Raw genomic sequence first — 19965 nt, 5'->3', positions numbered from 1 at the left:
CCGGTACCTGTTGCTGACTCGATAAACGCTGAGTATTTTATGCGCCTTTTTCTTTTTTCAAGGGTTTTTTCGTCTGTTCATAAGTAGCAATAAATAATTGCGGTTAACGTATTGGTTATTATTGAAGTGCGTATTATGTCACAAAAAATACAATATTCATCGATCTTGCTTCCTTAGAAAAATCATTATTAATACGACAAAATTTATAAAAAAAAGTAATTGCTTCGAGCATTACACTGACATCCTGAACATACTTAATGACGAATTTATGTCGATAATTACAATTCCAAACCCAACAACACCATTTGAATATATACTGTAATTGTGTTCAATCTAAGAGATCTAATAACCAAACAAGAAAAGAAGTCCAGCGAAGGCCATCATAACGAGAGTGCTCAGTAATCATGCGACCATTGGCACAGCAATCTCCGGAACAGCAGTCCACTTTACAAGCTACATCAGGAAGCCGCTGGGTGGGAACACAAGAAGCAGAACACGTGCGCGTGCAGCCTTTAGCGTAACTTTCTTTCCTGGAGATGTTGGAGCTGGATCTGAAGCAATGCGTCGAAGTTGAGCATTCGGCTTCTTTTCGATTGGCATCGCAGTCATTCCAAGAGGTGTTGCTGAGACACACAAAACATTTACGGGAAATCACTGGATTTAGGAGAAACATTTCAGGCAATGTCAGATGATGATATCTTACTCAAAAGTCTTTCATGTAAGACACCGTTTTATAATAAAGCTGTCATTTGTCTTCTCTCATACTACAGATATTTGGGGCGAAAGAGCAAAGATCGAGAGAAGATCATCCGCTCATCAGCCTACTTCAACCAAAGACTGGGTCAATTTTAGCGTGAAAATGACGGAAAATAATCTTTGAAACGTAGACTACAGCATAATCAGCTCTAAAAACCACTACTCCCAAAGAAATTGGGGTTTTCAAATTGAAAACAACTTTTCAATAAAACTCCTTAACTCCCTCGCTATAACTACCTGAATGTGCATCCGTGCATGAAAACCCAGAAATAATTCAGTGAGACTTCGTGGCATAGTTTATCACTTCGGCTCACTCTATGAACTAATACCTCGATAAATATTGATGACAGTTGCATGCACATACTTATCACATATTTTACGAAACGTTACCGCAGTGCAAAGCTACGCTTCTTTGTAAACCTCTTTATATCCTCGGTATTCGAAAACTAAGCTAAACAAGGTTCTGCTCACCTTTCGGCATAGTTGCACAAATAGGAAGCTGAATAAACAAATGTTCTGTAAGCGTATTTGAGCATTCCATATGCGGGAGAACCGCTTTGATTCGCGACTCGACATTTTAAGACACTTTAACGGCTGCGAGAGAAAGCCAGAGAAAGAAGCTATAAAACTTCACTTGATAAAGCTCCAAGAATGTTAATATTGTTGCAAAGTAGTAGCTTTACGATGAACGAGCCCTTGACGAACATCATGCAGGTTAGTGCAGCCACGTAGCAGTAACGCGGAAATAGAAACAAGATGTAACTAGCGATGAAATATATTTGTCATTGCCTCAGAGTTGATAAACATGAATTCTATACTTACCCACTGGTAAGAAAATGATCAGCATCACAACTACCAAGTTCGTTGCATTCGACATGTTGCATACTCACGCGTCATTCGGGTGTTTCTTGCTACGAGTGTTCGGAACAAAGTGAATAACCGCGCCCGACTAAAATATGAATGCTTGTCACAAAACCGCAGATATGTGCAGCACGCTACCAATCATTCGCTTTCTGATCGTCTGTAGCGTCATTTCTAACAATCATGATAGCACCCCTTTTGTGTATGATTCATTTCGTCACAGCTGTCTAACTTTTCATTTTTTGTAATTAAATACACGCTTTTCCTAACTCATCTCCGCCAGCAATAGGATTTCCTTGAAAGTAGGATTCTAGCAGAAGTTTACGCGATGTCAAGGTTTTCAATAATTCTCGCCGTGGTTTAGGTATTCTTTCGGAAAGTTCCACTCGCCAATTTTAATTGGTAATGATGAAATACAAACAATGTCTTACGTCAATGGCATAAGAAGGAAGTAATAAGGCTCTCAAAAAAGCAGACAGTAACAACAAATAAGCTTTGAAAATAGCAAATCGAGACGACTGATTTCTAACGATAGGAGTCTTTGCACCCTAATCCAGAGGTAAGATTTTTATCACCATTTATTTTGATTTACACTTAAATTACCTAAAATACGATATGGATATTACTCACAAGAAAAAAGTAAATATGTCCAAAATTTTAACCGTTAGCCGTAAAAGCCATCACACCATTGTGACCCTCTTCATACACTCGATTACACAAACGTTGGTACCTAAAAAGTGTTAGCAATGAGCGTTGAGACGGCAACGGGTTTATAGGTACATATGTAAATGACTGTAAATATACAAAAAATCGTATATGTGAACTGCGGTTGAAGAAACGAAAATGGGACCGATCCTCGCAGTTATAAACACTACTTAAGTAGTAGTGAAATTTTGTTTCACTGATAAGCAAATACATAGGCTACAATTGCTACCACGAATTTGGATAAGACTTCTTTAGTCAATTGGGACTGACTCGAGTTGCAAAGGTCAGCGGTAGCAATGCGCATGACAAACAGTTTCCTTTCGCAAGGGAGGATACCGCTGGCATAACATCTATCAGCGCATTAGACACGTATTTTTTTTTTTATTCTAAATATTTTATACGGAAATATTCAGCACCTATTTTTTTTACATGTTTCTTTTTGAAGAATCTCGTTACATCTTCGCTAAGAGGTCGCAATGGTAGAATTTTAGACTGTCAATTGAGAGAATAATTTGCTATATCAGTCTCCTTACAAATGAAAATATTTAGTCTCAAGAGATCGTTTTCATTGCAAGCTGTAGTCGTCATGATAATTAAATCTTATTATCGCTAAAATTTATTATAATGGTGCTTAGAAGTAAAATGACTAATGAAAACACTTTGATTCTGTTCCTCCACGACGCGATAATAGCGGAGGTCGCAGAGCGTAGCCCCATAGTATACAAAATAGTAGTAAACGATCAAGCCGAAAAAATTTGGACTTACGACCGTTCGACCATACGACCGACCAAGATGCTACTTTTAACATGCGTGGTCAACTGTACCGCGGGCACACCAACGCCACGGCTTTGTCCAGTAGTCTGGTAGTCAGTGCACTGAGCTCCGAGTCGGACAACCCGGGTTCTAGTCCTGGCCGGGGCAAGGCGTTGTGCCCTTAAGACGTGCGGGAAAAAAAATGCGAGCTCGGCTTTTAGGCTTGGCTAAATATATATTTATCTATATAGAGGTTTGGCTTCGGTTTTCGAAGAGCGTATTGAAATTTGCCTTGTATCAGAAGAAATATTTTTCCAAATTTGCAGCTTATTTATACCTTATAAGGCTTCATCCCAATCTATCCCCACGGTTGTCATTAAAATCCATTGTGAATTAGAAAATCAAGCTGTGCAAGTAAAATTGTATTGACTTTATTTTGGAAATGGTTTATCTGAAGAGTGTTCTCGAAACTCGGTGGAAAAGTCATCTGTTTTTTCTTGCCTTCATACTGTGAATGTAAATCTCTGTACCGTTCATCATTGATTATTCTTCATGTTCTTCTCGGTGCTAGTAGAAGTGGTAGATATTTTTACTGTAGCGTTTCAGAGCGCAGCGAACGTCTACCGTAATTCGCCTCTACTTTGGTAAATAATACTTGAAAAAAAAAATACAGAGATGTATATCCAGTTTGTGCGATGTCGCAAATGCTCTTATATGATTGAAAAATCTTTTCTTATTCAGTAATTATGAAAGTTTATCATACTTGGAAATATTCATACTAATTTAACAAATAGGAAAATCACAAGCCAGGATTGAAGCTAGCTTCCTAATAAAAGCAATTGATAAGAATAGTTTTATTCTTAGCGAGTTTATATCGAGGTATGGATACACGCAGGAAGAGCAAGAGAGAAGCATAAACCGGTTGCTCCAAGCGCAGCCTTGGCCAACTTTAGCTTCTTAAGTGGTATCCAAACTCCGCAAGGGCTTTCATAACTCGTTCTACCCGCAGTGTCAATATTGCTAATAAGGGCGCATTTGTTGAAGAACAATTCCCCTTTTATAAGTTCAAATTTTTTCGTTATTTTGACCGCTAATGGCACTTAACTAGTTCCACAATTGACTGTAGCAAAATAAGTTGATAAACGGGATCTCGCGGGAACTTTGCGTAAAATGAATCGCAAGCGTCAAATTTTGTGCACGCAGCGGTGCGTACATAGCGATAAAAGCCATGTTGGTTCAGTAAGAATTGGTCACGCCTACAACGACTGTTGAACCGCACATGAAAGAAAAATATCAATTAAACAAATATATTAAACTTACATGATTATTGTGTTCTAGTGAGCAAACATTTCGCTTGCAATCAAATTCATTCAAAGTTTATTGTTGATCGTGTTTAAAAAATCAATTATCCATTTGAAAAACTTGAGTACTTTAAGTATTCCGTCAAACGGCTTACTACGCAATAATGTAAAATGGTTTTCTGCAACGACTGAGTTCGCATGAAATGTCGCAGTCAGAAAGTCAATGATAGCGACACCTTCTGGTGCTTGTATGTAGATATTATTAGTCACCATCGAAACGGTGTCGAGTCTTCTTGCAGGTGTCATGAATACAATAATAAACTAAAATATTAATGACTCGCTGAAGAACTTTTTCGTAGAATTTGTGCATGCCGAGTAACTCTGTGAAAACTTCTGGTCGCAGTTCAAACAACCTGCCGACTTGGTCCGACGCACGAATGGCGAATTTTACCTGTTCAAATCGGGGCCGAGGCAAAATTATTATTTTGTTTCCGTTACTCTTAATGTTTTTTCTCCCTAAAGGTAAGTTTAATCGAATGCTTAAACCGAAACATACGCGTCTTTCTGATTTATATTCGACAAAACTTTATATTACGCGTCAGAAAGATTAGTAAAAATCTAAAAGACAACAAATACAATTACAAACGTTGGCGAGGTTTGTGTGTTCACCGGACACAGGAACTAATGTGCAAGCCTGATGATTTGAAAAAAAACTCAATGAATTCCAATTCTTTTAACAATCAATCGACGACAGGATATAGGCCTTAGAAGAGAAAAAATTAGTTTCACTCATTCCAGTTTAAATGTTTTAACTGACATATGTAATTAGAGACGATGAGACAACCGCGCTCAAAGAAATCAGTATCTTTTAAATGCATATTAAATCTCTCTTGTCATTTCTTTTTTAAGTATTCATTCTCAATAATTCCAATTTTACTTTGAACTGGTTCAAAAATATTAATTTACTTATCTCAACACTATTCCGATCACTCGGAGACTTAACTCGTTGAACCACGGCAGCCATCTCTGTTCTTAAATTAAAGCGTACAAATTCTATAACAAAAATTTCAGAGACCCTCAAGCAAGACAGGGTAAGAACTAAGTAAATACCTCAGGAAATTGACGGATGACCGCCAGAAACCTGCGGTGTCGCTCTATGAAGCTATCATGAATGTCTACCTTGCTAAGTCAGGTATTTGTGAGGGCTTTGAGGTTTCAGAGCATCAAAACAAGTATAGTGACGCCGCAAGAGGATTATGTGTGAAGAGAAATTGAGTTTTCCCCGTTTCGTGGTTGGTGCAACTTAAATTCTTTTGTTAAGTATTACACGTAAAATGAAAATGAGTAGATAACTAACATGATATACTCGTTTACTGGAAAAATAAAACCGTACGTTTCCTATTCAGCTCATCTTATCACCAAAGCTTCTTAAGAAATCTACGGAATTAATTCCTTTACTTTACTTCTTCTGTCCTTTTCTGTTTCTAAAAATTTGATTTGACTCCGAAAATCCAAGCAGAAATTAAAAACGACAAAGTTTTCCATCACGATGGATTATCTGACTTCAGTTTTGTGGTGCATAGGTGCAACGTAAAGATTTTAATCAGTCTTATAACTGGTTTTACTAACATTTTAATTCTTACGGATGATAATCTGAAAAATCAATAATATTATCGTTATTCGCCTCAAGCTAAAATAACCATGTGGTAAAAACACAAAATTTAATTTTTCCTTTCTTAGAATCACGTCTATAATAAGGCGAAGGACTGTTTCTCATACTAGCAAAATTAAGAAGAAGCGAGTTTTTATTTTCGTTTTCATATGCCTTCTAGACATACCAAAGCAAAAACAAAGTTACAGGGGGCTTATTAAATCTCTCTTCTCAAAAAGCCAGATGGTAAAAGGGATTTATTCAAAGTGATTTTAGCGAAAGCAAGAAAAACATACACCCCTCCAATGATTTTCAGGCCATTTTCGCTATTGTGTGGCGCGTGCTCCATTAATATTCATTTCAAATTTAACGCCGGTAAGTCTTAATAAGTCCCGATGTATCACGACATGTTAATCCATTTATAAAACCTTTCACGCGCAGCGTACGAGTTTCCCAATAAGGTAAAGCCATCAGAAAGTTAAGAAGAAACCACTATGTTTGGCAATAATATTGCCTGTAAACTCCATCATCATTATCATCTTTGTCATCATTATTATCAGCAGTGGTAGAAGTAGGAGTAGTGCATATTTCAACGTAACGCTCAGACATCGAATTAGCTAAGCCAAGCAAAAAACAGCTTTCGTTAACAGCCTCCTCAGACACATAATTAATATCGTTATCATCATAATTTATATCTTTTTTAGCATTTAGCCTACGATGTAACGTCTGCGAAAGCGGAGAGTCATGGGAAAACTGCGACAGAAACATGACGATAAAAGAGTGTACCGCACAAGAAGGGAGATGCGTCAAATATGACTATCACGTGACATACGATAACACTACCATGCCACAATCAAAGCGTTTTCAACGTGATTGTTTGCCTCCAGCCCAGTGCTCTAGCAGTACACTTCAAGCTTGTAGAGACCTCGAGAAGCCTGGTATCCCGATGAAAGTAACGTGTCACGTGTCATGTTGTGCCGAAGACTCTTGCAATTCTCAAGTAAAGACAAGTGCCTCTGTTCTAGTAATGATTATCATTCTTCTAACTGGGGCCACCTTTCAAATTTAAGAGACAGTAAGAACATTGCTGTCTCTTTATTCAACACATTGAACTGATCTCTGGAAAAACTGCCTCTTTTATGATCAATCGTCATCAACTTGACCAAATGTTATGTCGTTAAGTTTATTGACTGTTTTTTTCAATGTCGAGAAGGATTTTATTTCACAGTGGAGAACATTTAGAAGTAATTATAATTTGCTCGAACAATAGGCCCAACAAACTGATTGGGGTCCAATTTTAATCAACTTTAAGCCACATTTCCTTCCTTTCCGATTTCGAATCACATGTGATATTAAAGCACAAAATGTATGTAGTTGTGGAAAAATCCAGTTTGGGTTTAATACAAATGATCATTCAATGGCAGATTAGCATTCAGACACACACTCAAGAAATTCACACAAGCACTTTAAAATAAGCACTAACACTACTTATGCAAGTTTGCAAGATTGAGTAGCTCTGCTTGTGGGCGCAGGAGGAAGACCATGCGCATACGTGCATTTTGGGCGCTGCTGTAAAAGCCCCTCAATTTCTTAATAAAAATGTTCTTAAAGGTTCTGAATAAGTAAAGTTTTTTGTGATAAAGTTTACTTTAATCGAGTAAAACCTTTGTTTAACTGGCCGTTGTGTCTGAATCAAGCAATCCCAAGAAATACATTCTCGGCAGCCGTGAACCATTTTTTTTTAGTTCAAAATACTATTCTGTATCAAGGCATTTCATTTCAAATAAAATTGTCCGTCTCTACTTAAGATATGTTTGGCATCTGAACCTACCACACTTGTCAAGTGTTTTTTTTTTTTTTCTTTTTTTCACGTCCCTCCCCTCCCCTCCCCACTTAAATATCAATTTTGATTCTTTTTCGAGCGGCAAATGTTCTCGCTATCGACATCGACGAAAGGGGAAATGTTTCTGCAATCAGGAATGTTACAAGAACTGTAAGCCTGGTCTTTATCAATATTAATGTTAACATTGTTGTCATCATTATCATCACCACCATTGCCGTTAACTTGGTTAACTTCTTACAAATAGGAGTGTCGCAAAAAATTGACGGTTGAACTTCGCTGTCATCGAGCTCTCTTGAAATCAAGCCATCAAACTGTCTAATTCAATCCACCTGTTATGGTAATTCTAAAAAATAAATCTGTCAATAAGACAGACTTGTCATTGTATAATAATTTCGCGGAATCTATACGGACTCCGCAGCCGCTGGTTAACTCGATATCAATCGAAGAGGACTGTATTCTATCTTCTTTTCCAAGTTTTATTCTCGACGAACTCCGCCGACGTTCTATCAATTAATTCTATCAATTCTCTCGTTGTAACAGTTCAAACATTCTCCCAAATCCAACTTATGCTATATCTATTACAGTCTCTCATAGTTCGCCTTGCGTAACTACCAGCAAGTGTTTTCCCTACAATCACGAGTGCAGTAAATTCCCAAGTCAACCTACTGTAATATGCCTATACTTAATTCTTATTATCCAAAAGCACGTTTTCCCTTCCTTACTAGGCGGACTAAACGCGAGCAATTACTGCATCTCTCTTACAGTAAATCAACTGCGGACTTTGTTTACAATATTATGAAATCTGTCAACTCTCTAGTGCAATCATTTACAATTCCGTGATAATTGATATTTACTTGGACATTTAATCAATGCCTAATTCATAACTAATATTCCCGACAAATAATCTTTTAGCGGAGATGTGGACCGCACTCCGTTCTTCACTGGTTAATGAAAGGTTTATGATAGGAAAAGATTTTTCCTTCAATGATCCCCAATTCACATACAATTCACCCACCGATTTGTTTTTAAGACAGCTTAGTAAACAAAGCAACCCAAAACTTAGCAAATATCATTTCACGGCGGTTCGTTGCTAGGTTTTTTTTTTCCTCCCAGAAGCGCAGGCGCGCATATGTCTGCGGTAATTGCCATGACTATTCCAACGTAAATCAAGATGGCAGCAAATTTGGATAAAGTCGTGTTCGATCTAAGTGGCCAAACACATTTTTCAGAGAGGGGAAAGACATTTTTAACACAAGTGAACTGGAGCTGAAGTCTTCTTTTGAGCGGGAGTAGATAGAGGTGGTCAGGTGGGCTAAAAGACGACCAAACTATGATATGGGGAGAATGAATAGCGGACTGGAAGAGGTTTGCGGCAACAAACTTTGCTTTGTGGTCCACCGGTGGATGGCTACCTTTTAGAAATTGGAGAGCAGATTGCATCTAAACTAAGTCGCCCAAAAGCAGCATCAATTGTAAGCCTAGTTGTCATATTCATTCCGTGGCAGATATTTCGTCACATAACAGTTTTGTTAAAGGGCCATAGTGGAAAAGTGAAATTTAATGAAAGAAAATAAAAAATCACCTCGACACTATCTTGTATACAAGCAGTGGAGAATATATTTTCACCGGCTAGATTCGAAGGCCAGGATGTTCTTAGAAAAAGATATTTCAGTCAACAACCGAAATCAAAGGCAAAGCCATCGTCCGTTTACAAAGGCAGGTCAGCCATAGTTGTATCTGAAGACACTCCTTTTGTTGTTGAATACAACCTCAAAAATCAGAGGGCTATGCTGACATTTTATATTCAACGGTACACGGCTGAGGATTTTGTATTCGTTAAAAGCTTACAAAGTCTCATGAATAAATAAGTTGATATTAATAAATATTGTAAAGTGTTGATCAAAGAGACACGAGTTTGTAGCTTTTTTTCATATATATGTTAGTTACACTTCTGTATCAACATGGTCTCATGTTGAAATTTTCTAGAAGACAATAAATGATCTTAAATGACAGTACAGTTTAAATTTACCTGGTTAACAAATAAACTTATGTAAACTTCATACATGGTTATCAAATATGACTATGGAGCTTTCTGGTGATACATTGACAGTGAACAGTCCTATTTTACAGTCTCACTAGCTAATGCACCCTCAAGGCATCTAATAAGAACATATTTGTTTCTACTAGTGCTTAATTGCCTACTTTGCAGCTCCATTTTTAGGTCACTTTCATATTTCTAGGGTTTAGATTACAGCTATTTGTAACTGGACCACCAGGCTGCTTTCTGCATTTAAGTGAACACTTTTATAAGCCTTGTATGTTACAGTATCAGGAAATCTCTCATCACATAAAGAGCATAATACTGGTTTCAATGATGAAAGTACTTCAGGTATTAGTTTCTATCCCTCTGCACACTGGACAGTCACCCTGGCATCGACTCATACCTCACATATACAATCATTAATTTCCTTTTCTCTTCCACAATTGCAAAAGTTGCTTGAATGGAAGCCTTAAATGAGACTTAAAATGAGAAGTAGAAAAACTTGGCATTGGTTGATGTTCTGGCAAATAAAATGCTGTTACAAAATTAGCTCACATTACTTGCCACCATTTCCCCTTTCAGTCGTTGTATTGGATCTGTTTTTCAATCCAAGTCATCTTAACCACCAAGTGTTTCACCTTTTTTGCCTGTAATGATATTATACCATAACCCACTTTGTAGCTTTCATACAATTTAGTTGCATGATATGGTGTGGCATACTCCACTGTCCACACAGTTACATTAACATCTGATGAAAAAAATAATGCATATAAATTAAAATAAAGTGTACAAAATTCTCTAAGCTCACCAAGGCAGGATGGGCTAAATTCAATTTTGTTAAAAAGAGCCTCAGCATTCCTATGGAACTGTGCAATTTTTCCTAAGGCTAACCTTTCTGGTTTCTGGGCTGGAGATTTATCCAAGACTTAAAGGGCACCAATGAGCCTAAACAAAAAGTTTGCCAAAGCAATGGCCTGGTCTCCTATCAACCGTACTGGAAGCTTCTTGTGCCTCTAAGCCTCATCATTATAGTGATCCTTGATCACAGAAGCTAAATACCCCAACCCACAACCAAGTTCACCAAAATCCTCCTTATGTCTCTACAGCTGAGGAACTCAATATATCAATAAATTTGGTAAAAATACCCCTTTGTACTGCTACCTGTACATGATATTCAACACATGTTACCATGCATTAATTTCACAGTGGATGGGCTCAGGGCACTGCTGCTTTGCAAAAATTCAAATTTGGGGGGGGGGGGCATAGCTGGTGAATCCCATTCTCTGCTATGAATTGTAGTTTCCTGGAATGGCAATCTTTTCACTCAGAGAAGATGGAAGGGAAATCATAAACTCATTTACATTCTTAAAATGGGAACTTCTGACCTCCAGAGTATAGGAGCCATAGTACACATATTTCCTTCACTTACACTAGCATAAAGAGATAGGTAAGTGGCAGCTTGATTTATCTCACTGTTAGCCCAGCTTTGCCAGCACATATCAGCACTGGGCTGAAACTCTACAGTACACTGCTTGTTAGAAACAATAAATATATTACCCTCTAACATTTCCATTTCATCAATGTGTTGCTTCCAGATGCTTTGCAGTACTTCATATTTCCCCCCCAGACTGACATAATGTAAAATGTACTGGAAATCCCTGCTTCTCACCCTGTCTCCAAAATTCCATGTCATTAGGCTGCCATTTTATTGACATGATTAGCTGACTTGACTCAGGGGCCCCACCGTCAGAAAATTGCAAAATGAAATGATTTCTTTTGTCATTAAACCAAATAAGCTTACACATAAGGTGCAGATAAATTATCATGAAAACAACTCAGGTATTGTTCTGGAGACACCCGGTGCATTGGGGATTTGATGAACATGACCAATGTCAAGACTTATCTCAAAATTCTCCACCTGTTTGTCAGATATTGCTATATTTGGCATCCTTAATTCTAAACCTAAACATTTTCTGTTATGGGGAACCCATAGATCAGAGTTTGAATCAGAAATTGAGGACTGAGTTTTGCAGACAAGGGCATACTTTCTGCAAGACAGAAAGTTCTGGTACTACATAAAGACAGCTTGTTTCAAAGCCTCGTCTGAATTTTGATACCCTTTCATTGTCATGCCAAACAGATCCCGGAGATATTTCCCTCGTTTATGTCCACAAATTAGTTTGTCCATGGTTTGATTGTCAGCAGCAGATGAAATATCATTCCAAGCCCCATATATTGACCCTTCTTTTCCCCTGTGAATGAATTCTAAAACATTTTTCGTCTCCTGTCTTCGTCTGAACTTGGTGCTGGAACTGACATTAGTAATCACATCATAAGATGTACTGGCATTTTTTCTCCTAGCTACTGAAAAGCCTTTTCGTTCAAGCAAAGATTTAAATTTGTGATACTGCTCATTTAATTGTGTAACTTTTTCCTCTTGCTGCTTTACTTGATCTTCCTTTTCTTCCACACTCATTTGAAGGCTTTGTAGTTCTTCTTCTACTGTATCTTTCTGAGCAACAGAAGTTTGTATTTGTCCCTTTTAAAAAAAAAACAAACAAATGGAGAAATTAGATCTCAACATTATCTGCAATCACAAGTAAATACTAAAGGAACAGAATGTTCTAAAGGGATCAGTCAGGGATCAGTCCTCGGTCCAACCTTGTTCGCACTTTACACAAATGATCTACCTGATAATATAACAAATGCAACTGTTTTTATGTACGCAGACGATACCACCCTGTTCTGTATCGGAGATACCGTAGACATTGTTATTGCCGAACTAAATGCTGCTCTCAAGGAACTAGAGCTATGGTGCTTAAGAAATCAACTATTGCCTCACCCCAAGAAATGCGAAGGCATGCTAATTCATCGAGGAAACTTCACTGGTCCACTACAGTCATTAATACTGATGAATCATTGTATAAGATGGGTTAAACACACCAGGCTGCTTGGAGTCTATATTGATAATAGACTTAACTGGGACTACCATGTCAAAGCACTAAAGATCAGCTTTGCAAATAAGCTTAACATGCTGAAGCGCAGCTTGTTCTTACCAAGACCCATGCTACTGGACTTATACTTTAAAGTAATCTACCCATCAATTATATATGGTATCACCGTCTGGGGCGGCCTTACTAATAAGGAGGGCCTAATTGCATTAGAGTCTTTACACTGTAGAGCGGCAAAATTAATTTTTAACTGGCCATGGGATATGCCTAAGTCTGACGTACTAAGCAAAGCTCGATGGTCTTCTATTGAAACCACATATAAAGTTAATTTAGCTAAACTGATGTTCAAAATAGATAAGAAGACTTTACCTATATCCATCTTAGATACCACCGAAGAAGTTGACGTGAATACTAAGAAAAATCTAAGAAGTAATGCCAACATAAAAGTACCAAAATTCAATACATATTACATGAAAAACAGTTTTTCCAGAAGAGGACCTATCGTTTTTAACACACTTCTCCAAGAATCAAATTTAAGAAATATAACCATTAAGCAGCTCTCCTCGTTAGCCTACAAATCAAAGGCACTTTTAAATTTGAACTTTAATTCCATTTCTCCACAGACAGTGAATTTTAAGGACCCCAATTTTAAATATTTTTAGATCTTCTAATTTTGATAGGCTACTTTAATTATTGTATTTTACTACATTTCATTTTATTCCATTTTACGCACGACCCCACAAGCGTGTAGTCGCTTTAACAATTATCGTGTTTAAATAAAGTCTTTGTATTGTATTGTATTGTAAATATAACTTATTTCCGTTCGAACTTCAGAGTAGCATGGTGGTAAAAATGAAATTGTTAGCTCGTTTCGAAAACACTCAAAGTTATAATATTACCATATTCATCCAGCCAAGCCTTTTTGGCTTCAATGTCCAGTGATAACAATTTGTTTTGCTCTTATAACTCTCCTTTTCTTTTCAAAGCTATATGTGAAGATTAATGCGTGAAAAGTTCTACTTGAATCACAGCGTCCTTGGTAGAGAATTCGGCTTACTGCATTTTCTGCTTTTTCTGTACAGAGGTCTTCGACTGCAAAGTGAGCAAGAAATTTAAGTTATTCAACATGGCCACACAAACGCGAATTTGACGTTCAGAATTGCTTCGCTTACCTGTCGTCCCATTTATCCCCTGAAAAATTGCTGGCTATACGAATATTCTTCCTCGAATGGTCTTTAAACGACCGTAATGACACAATTATCGGCGATCTGTAAAGAATCCAATATGGCTGCCAGCAAGAGGCTTCGAGCGTTCGATAAAATCGGGAATTAAAATGAACAAATTTACGGTTTCCACGATTGAAAATAATAATAATAATAATAATAATAATAATAATAAAAATAATAAAAATAATAATAATATTAATAATAATAATAATAATTACATTTACATTTTATAAACAAATGGAGTCAATATATAATGATAAAGCTTTTTTGTTCGTGATATAGGTAGGATACAAAGAGAATAGAAAATTACCTAGGATGGATTTCCCCCTCACTTCAACGCGTCAAATTCACATTCATTAACGATTTCACCTCGAAAACACAATCCTAGGCGGGGGTCACGAGATTAAAAACATACTTTAGTAAGGGAAGAATATACCTACCCCTGAAAGTAAAGATTTTGCCCTTTCTCGAAACCGTTTAAACCAGGTATTTGTCTCAGAAAGGGACTGAGAAAAACCCTCTTTTCGTCACCAGACGGAAGTGTATGCAAGCTTTATTGTTAGAAAGCCATAACTGGAAGGTTGGGCAACTGTGTAACATGCAAATATATTCATTGTAATGCCGAACAGCGAATTCCAATATCTCCACTGCTAATGAGCTACCAGACACGAAAACAACAAAGACCTGTTGGATCACGTGACGAGAGGACCGTGTTTACATAATTTGTAATTCCCAAATAGGATAGAAACGGATCCAAACACTTTGCTTGGAGAAAAGCCAAACCAAAGCCTTATTAAGTTTTTCAAGACGCGCCGGAAAAAGAAAATGAAACTGCTATTAACAGCATGTGTTGTAGCTTCAGTCTTTTTGCAAGGTACGTATCTCAGATGCCATTGTCTGTTTTTTGTTTTTTTTTTTGTGCTACGTACTTTAAGACGAAGCAAAAACGTGACTTTCCGGAATAGCTCCCAAGGATAAACGTTTCGGATGGACTCATTTAAGGTCGTGCATGCATTTCTTTGTGGCGAACATCTACGAGCTTAGAGTTCATTTTGCTCGTTAAAATGACGACTTATATTTCTACGTATCTATGCGTAGTTGGCATGTTAAGGGTTAACACAGCTTAGCAAACAAAGCGACCTAAAACTTAACAAATATTGCTTACACAATAAGTGCTTCCCAAAAGAAACGGATCTACGATACGTTGCTTGAATTAAAGCCAAAAAAACATTAAGTTTTTTCGAGACGCACCGGAAAACGATCTCAGATCAAAATGAAACTGCTATTAATAGCATGGGTTGTAGCTTCAGTCTTTGTGCTTGGTACGTATCTCTTCTTCCTAGGTGTTGATGAAAATAATCGGAACGTTTTAGACAATTGTTATGGCGTGCGTAGAACACGATGCCGCCATCTTAAGCTTTTGGGTGCCTGTATCGGTCGAAAACTGATCAGTGACAGACCTTATCATTTAGCGCTGGTGACGTCTTGGGTTTCGCGCTCTTTAGCGTTTCCTACGTTCGCAAGTAGTACAATGATTATAAGAATATCACATGCAGTAAAAGCCGTTAAGATAAGGTAGATTGCAGTGTCTATGCATGAAGGTCAGTTGTACCAATTCTTGGCTTATATCGCTATTTTGCCAGGGATCGACTTCAAAATAACATCTATTTATTTTTCTCCGAAAAAGGCGTTTGTTTGCAAAAATTACTTAGTTTTAAAAGCCGCCTTATACGTTAAGTAATTTTTCAGTGATAAGAAAGTTTAAGAAAATGTAAGAATTAAGATTTAAAACTTTCCTCTCATTATGAAGGTACCGAACACATTATGGCAGTTTTTGCTTTCAAGTTTTTTGTCCTGTGAGCCTTAATTAAAAACTCCAGCTAATTAAACATGACTTCATGTATGAAATATTAGTTAGCCAAGAGAGGTTCATTAGCTATTCTAGTTTCTTGGGGAGATGCCATTCTTTTTTGCGCCACGTAATTTAACACTAAGCAAGAATGTGACTTTCCGGGATAGCTCTCAAGGACAAGCGTTTCCGATGGACTCATTTCAGGTCGTGCGTGCATTTCTTTGTGGCGAACATCTACGAGAAAGTTGCTTTACTTCTCAGAATTCATTTTCCTCTTAAATTTATTTATCCCAAAGGAGAAAAATGAATACAAAGTTGTGTGTTTAAATCAATCCGGTGGAATACAGGTATTAAAGGTGATAAATTGATTAGAATGGAGGCTACAATCACTCCCCCCCCCTCCTCAAGAGGTTTCAAAATTCGAAACCACACCCTACCACTAAGCGATGGGGAACTCGTCAGTGGAATAGATCACGTGTCGAGATCGTGATCATAATCACGTCCTTATCTTAAGTGTCACAGTACGAGCGCCTGTTCTTCCCCCGCGGGAACGTCAGAGGCCTTAACCCTTTAACTCCCAAGATCCAATTGTTAATTCTCCCTTCTAGCTTCAACTTATTCCCTTGAGAATTAGAATTTAGTTATAGATCAAGATAGCAACTTCTCCCTGTCTAAGTTTGAGTATTCTTATTACCTGCTTGCTCGCTAATGTATGGATATTATAAGGAGAAGTTACATGTTAATTACTTCTGGGAGTTAAGGGGTTAAAAAAAATCGTGAACCGGCGAGAAATCTGCTAGGGATCTACCGCTGATCGATAGTGACAGACCCCCGGCAAACTTCTATCGTACTCATCTCAAAACTCCCCGAGGGCGGAGAAACGCGTGTCCTGCAGCACTGGTAATGAAGGCCTGCTATAATCATAATTAGTACTAGGTTAAAAGCCATTTTCATTCTTAAATGTTTTGTCTTTAGGATGGTCGATCACGTGCTATCGTTGTGGTGGAGCTGCACCAAGTTGTGAGGGGTCTGGTAAAGCGACAGTAAAATGTGATGATTCATCCATGCCTGGTTCTGTGTTCGCCTGTCAAGTGTACACAGTCAATTTTACTTCATACAACACGATCAAGGAGTTTAAAAGTAAGAAACTTCAAAGTGAGAGACGTGCTAAGAGGGTTTCAATTGGGTGATGGCTTTTTCGGCTAACGGTCAAAATTTTGGCCAATTTACGGCTTGCGGTTAATATCTTTCCATTGTTTTCACCAGAAACTTTTTTTACAGTGAACTTCTTTAGCGACTAACGGTTAAAATTTGTCAGTTTTTACGCCTAATGGCTAAATTCTTTGGCCGTTTTACAGCTAACGGTTAACCCCATTGAGACCCTCTGTTGAGGAAAGAAAAGATGTCTAAAACGAGAGGCGATGAGGTGATATGTGAATGCAGTTTCGGGAAGTGATTTGATGCAATTAACATGACATAATGAGAGCTGGGATGTGCGATGTGATGAAATGAAAAATAAAACAAGAAATGATGGAATAAGTGCGTCGAGACATTTAGAACAAACACCATATAAAATCACACGATAAACGTATGATAACACGTCATGATTTCGCGCGACAGATATGACAGGCATGGGATGACATGAATGAAAATAACTTGGAAAAAAATGACACAACAAATGTGGTGATTAAAAATGAAATGACCTCGCGTGACCGATATGACATCCCTTACGTAAAATTGCATCGCGTGACGTGACAAAAATAAGATCAAATGTTACAGATGTGGGGTGATACAACACGACAGGACCGACCTGACATTACATGAGGAGATGACATAACATTCTATTCTATGCCATGCGATTAGAGAGTATCACATCACGAGGAGGTTCCATCACATTCGATGCGATGATATGAGGTGAAATAAAATAAAAGAGTTTGAATAAGACACATTTATTTCGTTTACCCAATTAGCATTTCTCAACTTCTTTTAAAGTCGTATGAACTACTAAGGCTCGTGATAATAATAAGGATTTGATTTTCCTTTTGATGACAGGTTGCTGCTTGCACGAGGACTGCAACAAAGATCCTTGTAAGCTGTTTGGGGAAAAAACAGTCTGCTCTAAGATGGCCAGTTGTCAAGAAGATAAATGCAACTTCGACTACGACTCTGCCAAGGCTTCCCAGCCTCCAACGCTCCCCTCTGAGGCTAACAGCGTTACAACGGGAAAAGTCCTGGGAGCGACCCTTGTATTAGCAGTTAGTTTTTCATTGTTCATTTAAGTATTTCAAAACTTTTCTTTGGCAGGTATCACTTAGAGATAAGCTTGCAGCGTTTGATTTATTGCACGGTGTTTAACAAAAAACTGCATGAAGTATACACAAACTTAAATTAGTTGAATCTTTTGAGAACTTATTGCAAAACCAAAGAGATTGAAAGTGCATTCATATATTTGCACTGCGGTGGAAAGATGAACTTAAGAGATCCTCGCAGCTAAGAACACTACTGAATGTCATTTGGATCCAATTCATTTACCAGCTCCCAATTGGCTTGTTAGCTCAATTGGTTGAGCGCTGCACCGGTATCGCAGAGGTCATGGGTTCAATCCCGTACGGGCCTGAATTTTTTTCAGGTCCTATTTAAAACTACTCGTTTCAGTAGTGTTCTTAGCTGCGAGGATCTCTTAATTTCAGATTGAAAGTGATTAAAATTACATGTCAAGTGATATTTTATATAGGGAGTCCTTCTGAGTTTTTATTGCCACCAATAGCAATCAAAAAAGGCCATTATAACAAGGCAACCATCAATAAAAAAAAACAGTAAGAAAGAAGACTACTAGAAAGTATGGATTAAAATTATCTTAAAATTCTTACAAGTCCATATCCCCCTGTGGCGACGGTTTGCGCCCAAAAATGGTGAGAGGATTCCTCAAAAGGTTTCGAACAATCGATAGTTTGTACCTTGCTTTACATAAGGTCCTTTACATACATACTTTACATATTCTTGGAGCGGAAAAGAACAGTTGGCAGCCCTGCTTTTCTTTTTCGCCAGTCCTCCGCCCTTATTTATTTCACTATTCATTCATTCTTCCCCTGAAGTCTTTTTTCACTTATTCCCTTCCTTGAAGGTTTATCATCATCATCATTATCATAAGATCGAGCTTGCTCGATATTCCATGACACGCTCCTTCCACCTTTCTCTGTCTTCCATTGCAATTGGTAGTTCTTCAAGTCTGCATCCTGAAGGTTTATTCAGTGGTATATTTATCAATTTAATTATTTTTTATTGCATTCCATGGGGCTTTCTCAGTTAGGTTTTCCCCGGGAAATCAAAATTTCCCCAAACCTTGTTGCTGTTCACTGTTGTTTCTATCAGCATTTGGCTCTAACACAACACCACACTGGCATTACATACACTAATTGTTTATTCATTGCTGTATGTTTAGCACGTTTATATTTGGTATGTCTGACTTAATTCACTGATGGATCTAAACCATAAGAACCGGAATAGGTAACTCTACAGTCTTGAATCATTGTCCTACACCCAATTAGCCAATGAAGATTAAGAATCTGTAGATTGTAGCCGTAGATTGTCCTCTTCCATGGCCTCCAGCGATCCTCAAGACTTGATCCTCCGTCTTATATGTCTGAAGCCTCAGCCGGACGAGCATCAGCTGCTAGACCAAATGCGTCACTCTCAAGACTGAAGCCCTCGTCGGCACCGACACTTGCATCTTGAAAACTGGAGCTCTCATCCGCCGTGATACCAGAAGCGTCTTCAAGGAAATACACGTTCAGTTCACTTTCCTCCAATTTATTTGGGAAAACTCCTGCAACACTGCATACGATGGCTATAACAAAATAGACGTACAGATGTTCCTGTTTCTTGATGCAGTAAAACAAAATTAAAACCCTTATGGAGATTAGCGGCTTGGGGCTAAAGGAAAACATTGATTATTATTACGAACTGCTAGCACTCATCAAAATTGATGCCAAGTCATTCTGGTAACACAGAAAATTGGCCTATGA

The 19965-nt window shown here is 37.8% G+C and overlaps 1 protein-coding gene and 1 pseudogene across 2 annotated transcripts; one reads left to right on the top strand and one right to left on the bottom strand.

Annotated features, from left to right (window-relative positions):
• Positions 1 to 11471: 11471 nt before the first annotated feature.
• On the bottom strand, positions 11472 to 14210 carry LOC131772563 (uncharacterized; annotated as a pseudogene).
• Positions 14211 to 14825: 615 nt separating this feature from the next.
• Positions 14826 to 18897, top strand: LOC131772559 (uncharacterized). Of its 2 annotated transcripts, none has more exons than XM_059088494.2 (3): positions 14826 to 14962; positions 16916 to 17080; positions 17993 to 18897. In XM_059088494.2, the coding sequence occupies exons 1-3, from the start codon at positions 14914 to 14916 to the stop codon at positions 18217 to 18219; spliced, it is 441 nt and encodes a 146-aa protein (XP_058944477.2). In that variant the 5' UTR covers positions 14826 to 14913; the 3' UTR covers positions 18220 to 18897. The 2 variants fall into 2 exon arrangements, with proteins under 2 accessions (XP_058944477.2, XP_058944478.2); XM_059088495.2 differs by lacking the exon at positions 14826 to 14962 and adding an exon at positions 15271 to 15410.
• The last annotated feature ends 1068 nt before the right edge of the window (positions 18898 to 19965 follow it).

Source organism: Pocillopora verrucosa, chromosome 1, assembly GCF_036669915.1.
Source record: "Pocillopora verrucosa isolate sample1 chromosome 1, ASM3666991v2, whole genome shotgun sequence".
Taxonomy (NCBI): Eukaryota; Metazoa; Cnidaria; class Anthozoa; order Scleractinia; family Pocilloporidae; genus Pocillopora; species Pocillopora verrucosa.
Note: the sequence above shows the minus strand (reverse complement) of the source record. Positions and strands in the feature narration are given on the sequence as shown.

Bases quoted from the DNA above. Each gene is read 5' to 3' on its own strand.
- LOC131772559 (XM_059088494.2), top strand. From the start codon at position 14,914: ATGAAACTGCTATTAACAGCATGTGTTGTAGCTTCAGTCTTTTTGCAA. The intron at 14,963-16,915 runs GTACGTATCTCA...TTTTGTCTTTAG, and splicing joins AGCTTCAGTCTTTTTGCAAG to GATGGTCGATCACGTGCTAT. The intron at 17,081-17,992 runs GTAAGAAACTTC...TTTTGATGACAG, and splicing joins CACGATCAAGGAGTTTAAAA to GTTGCTGCTTGCACGAGGAC.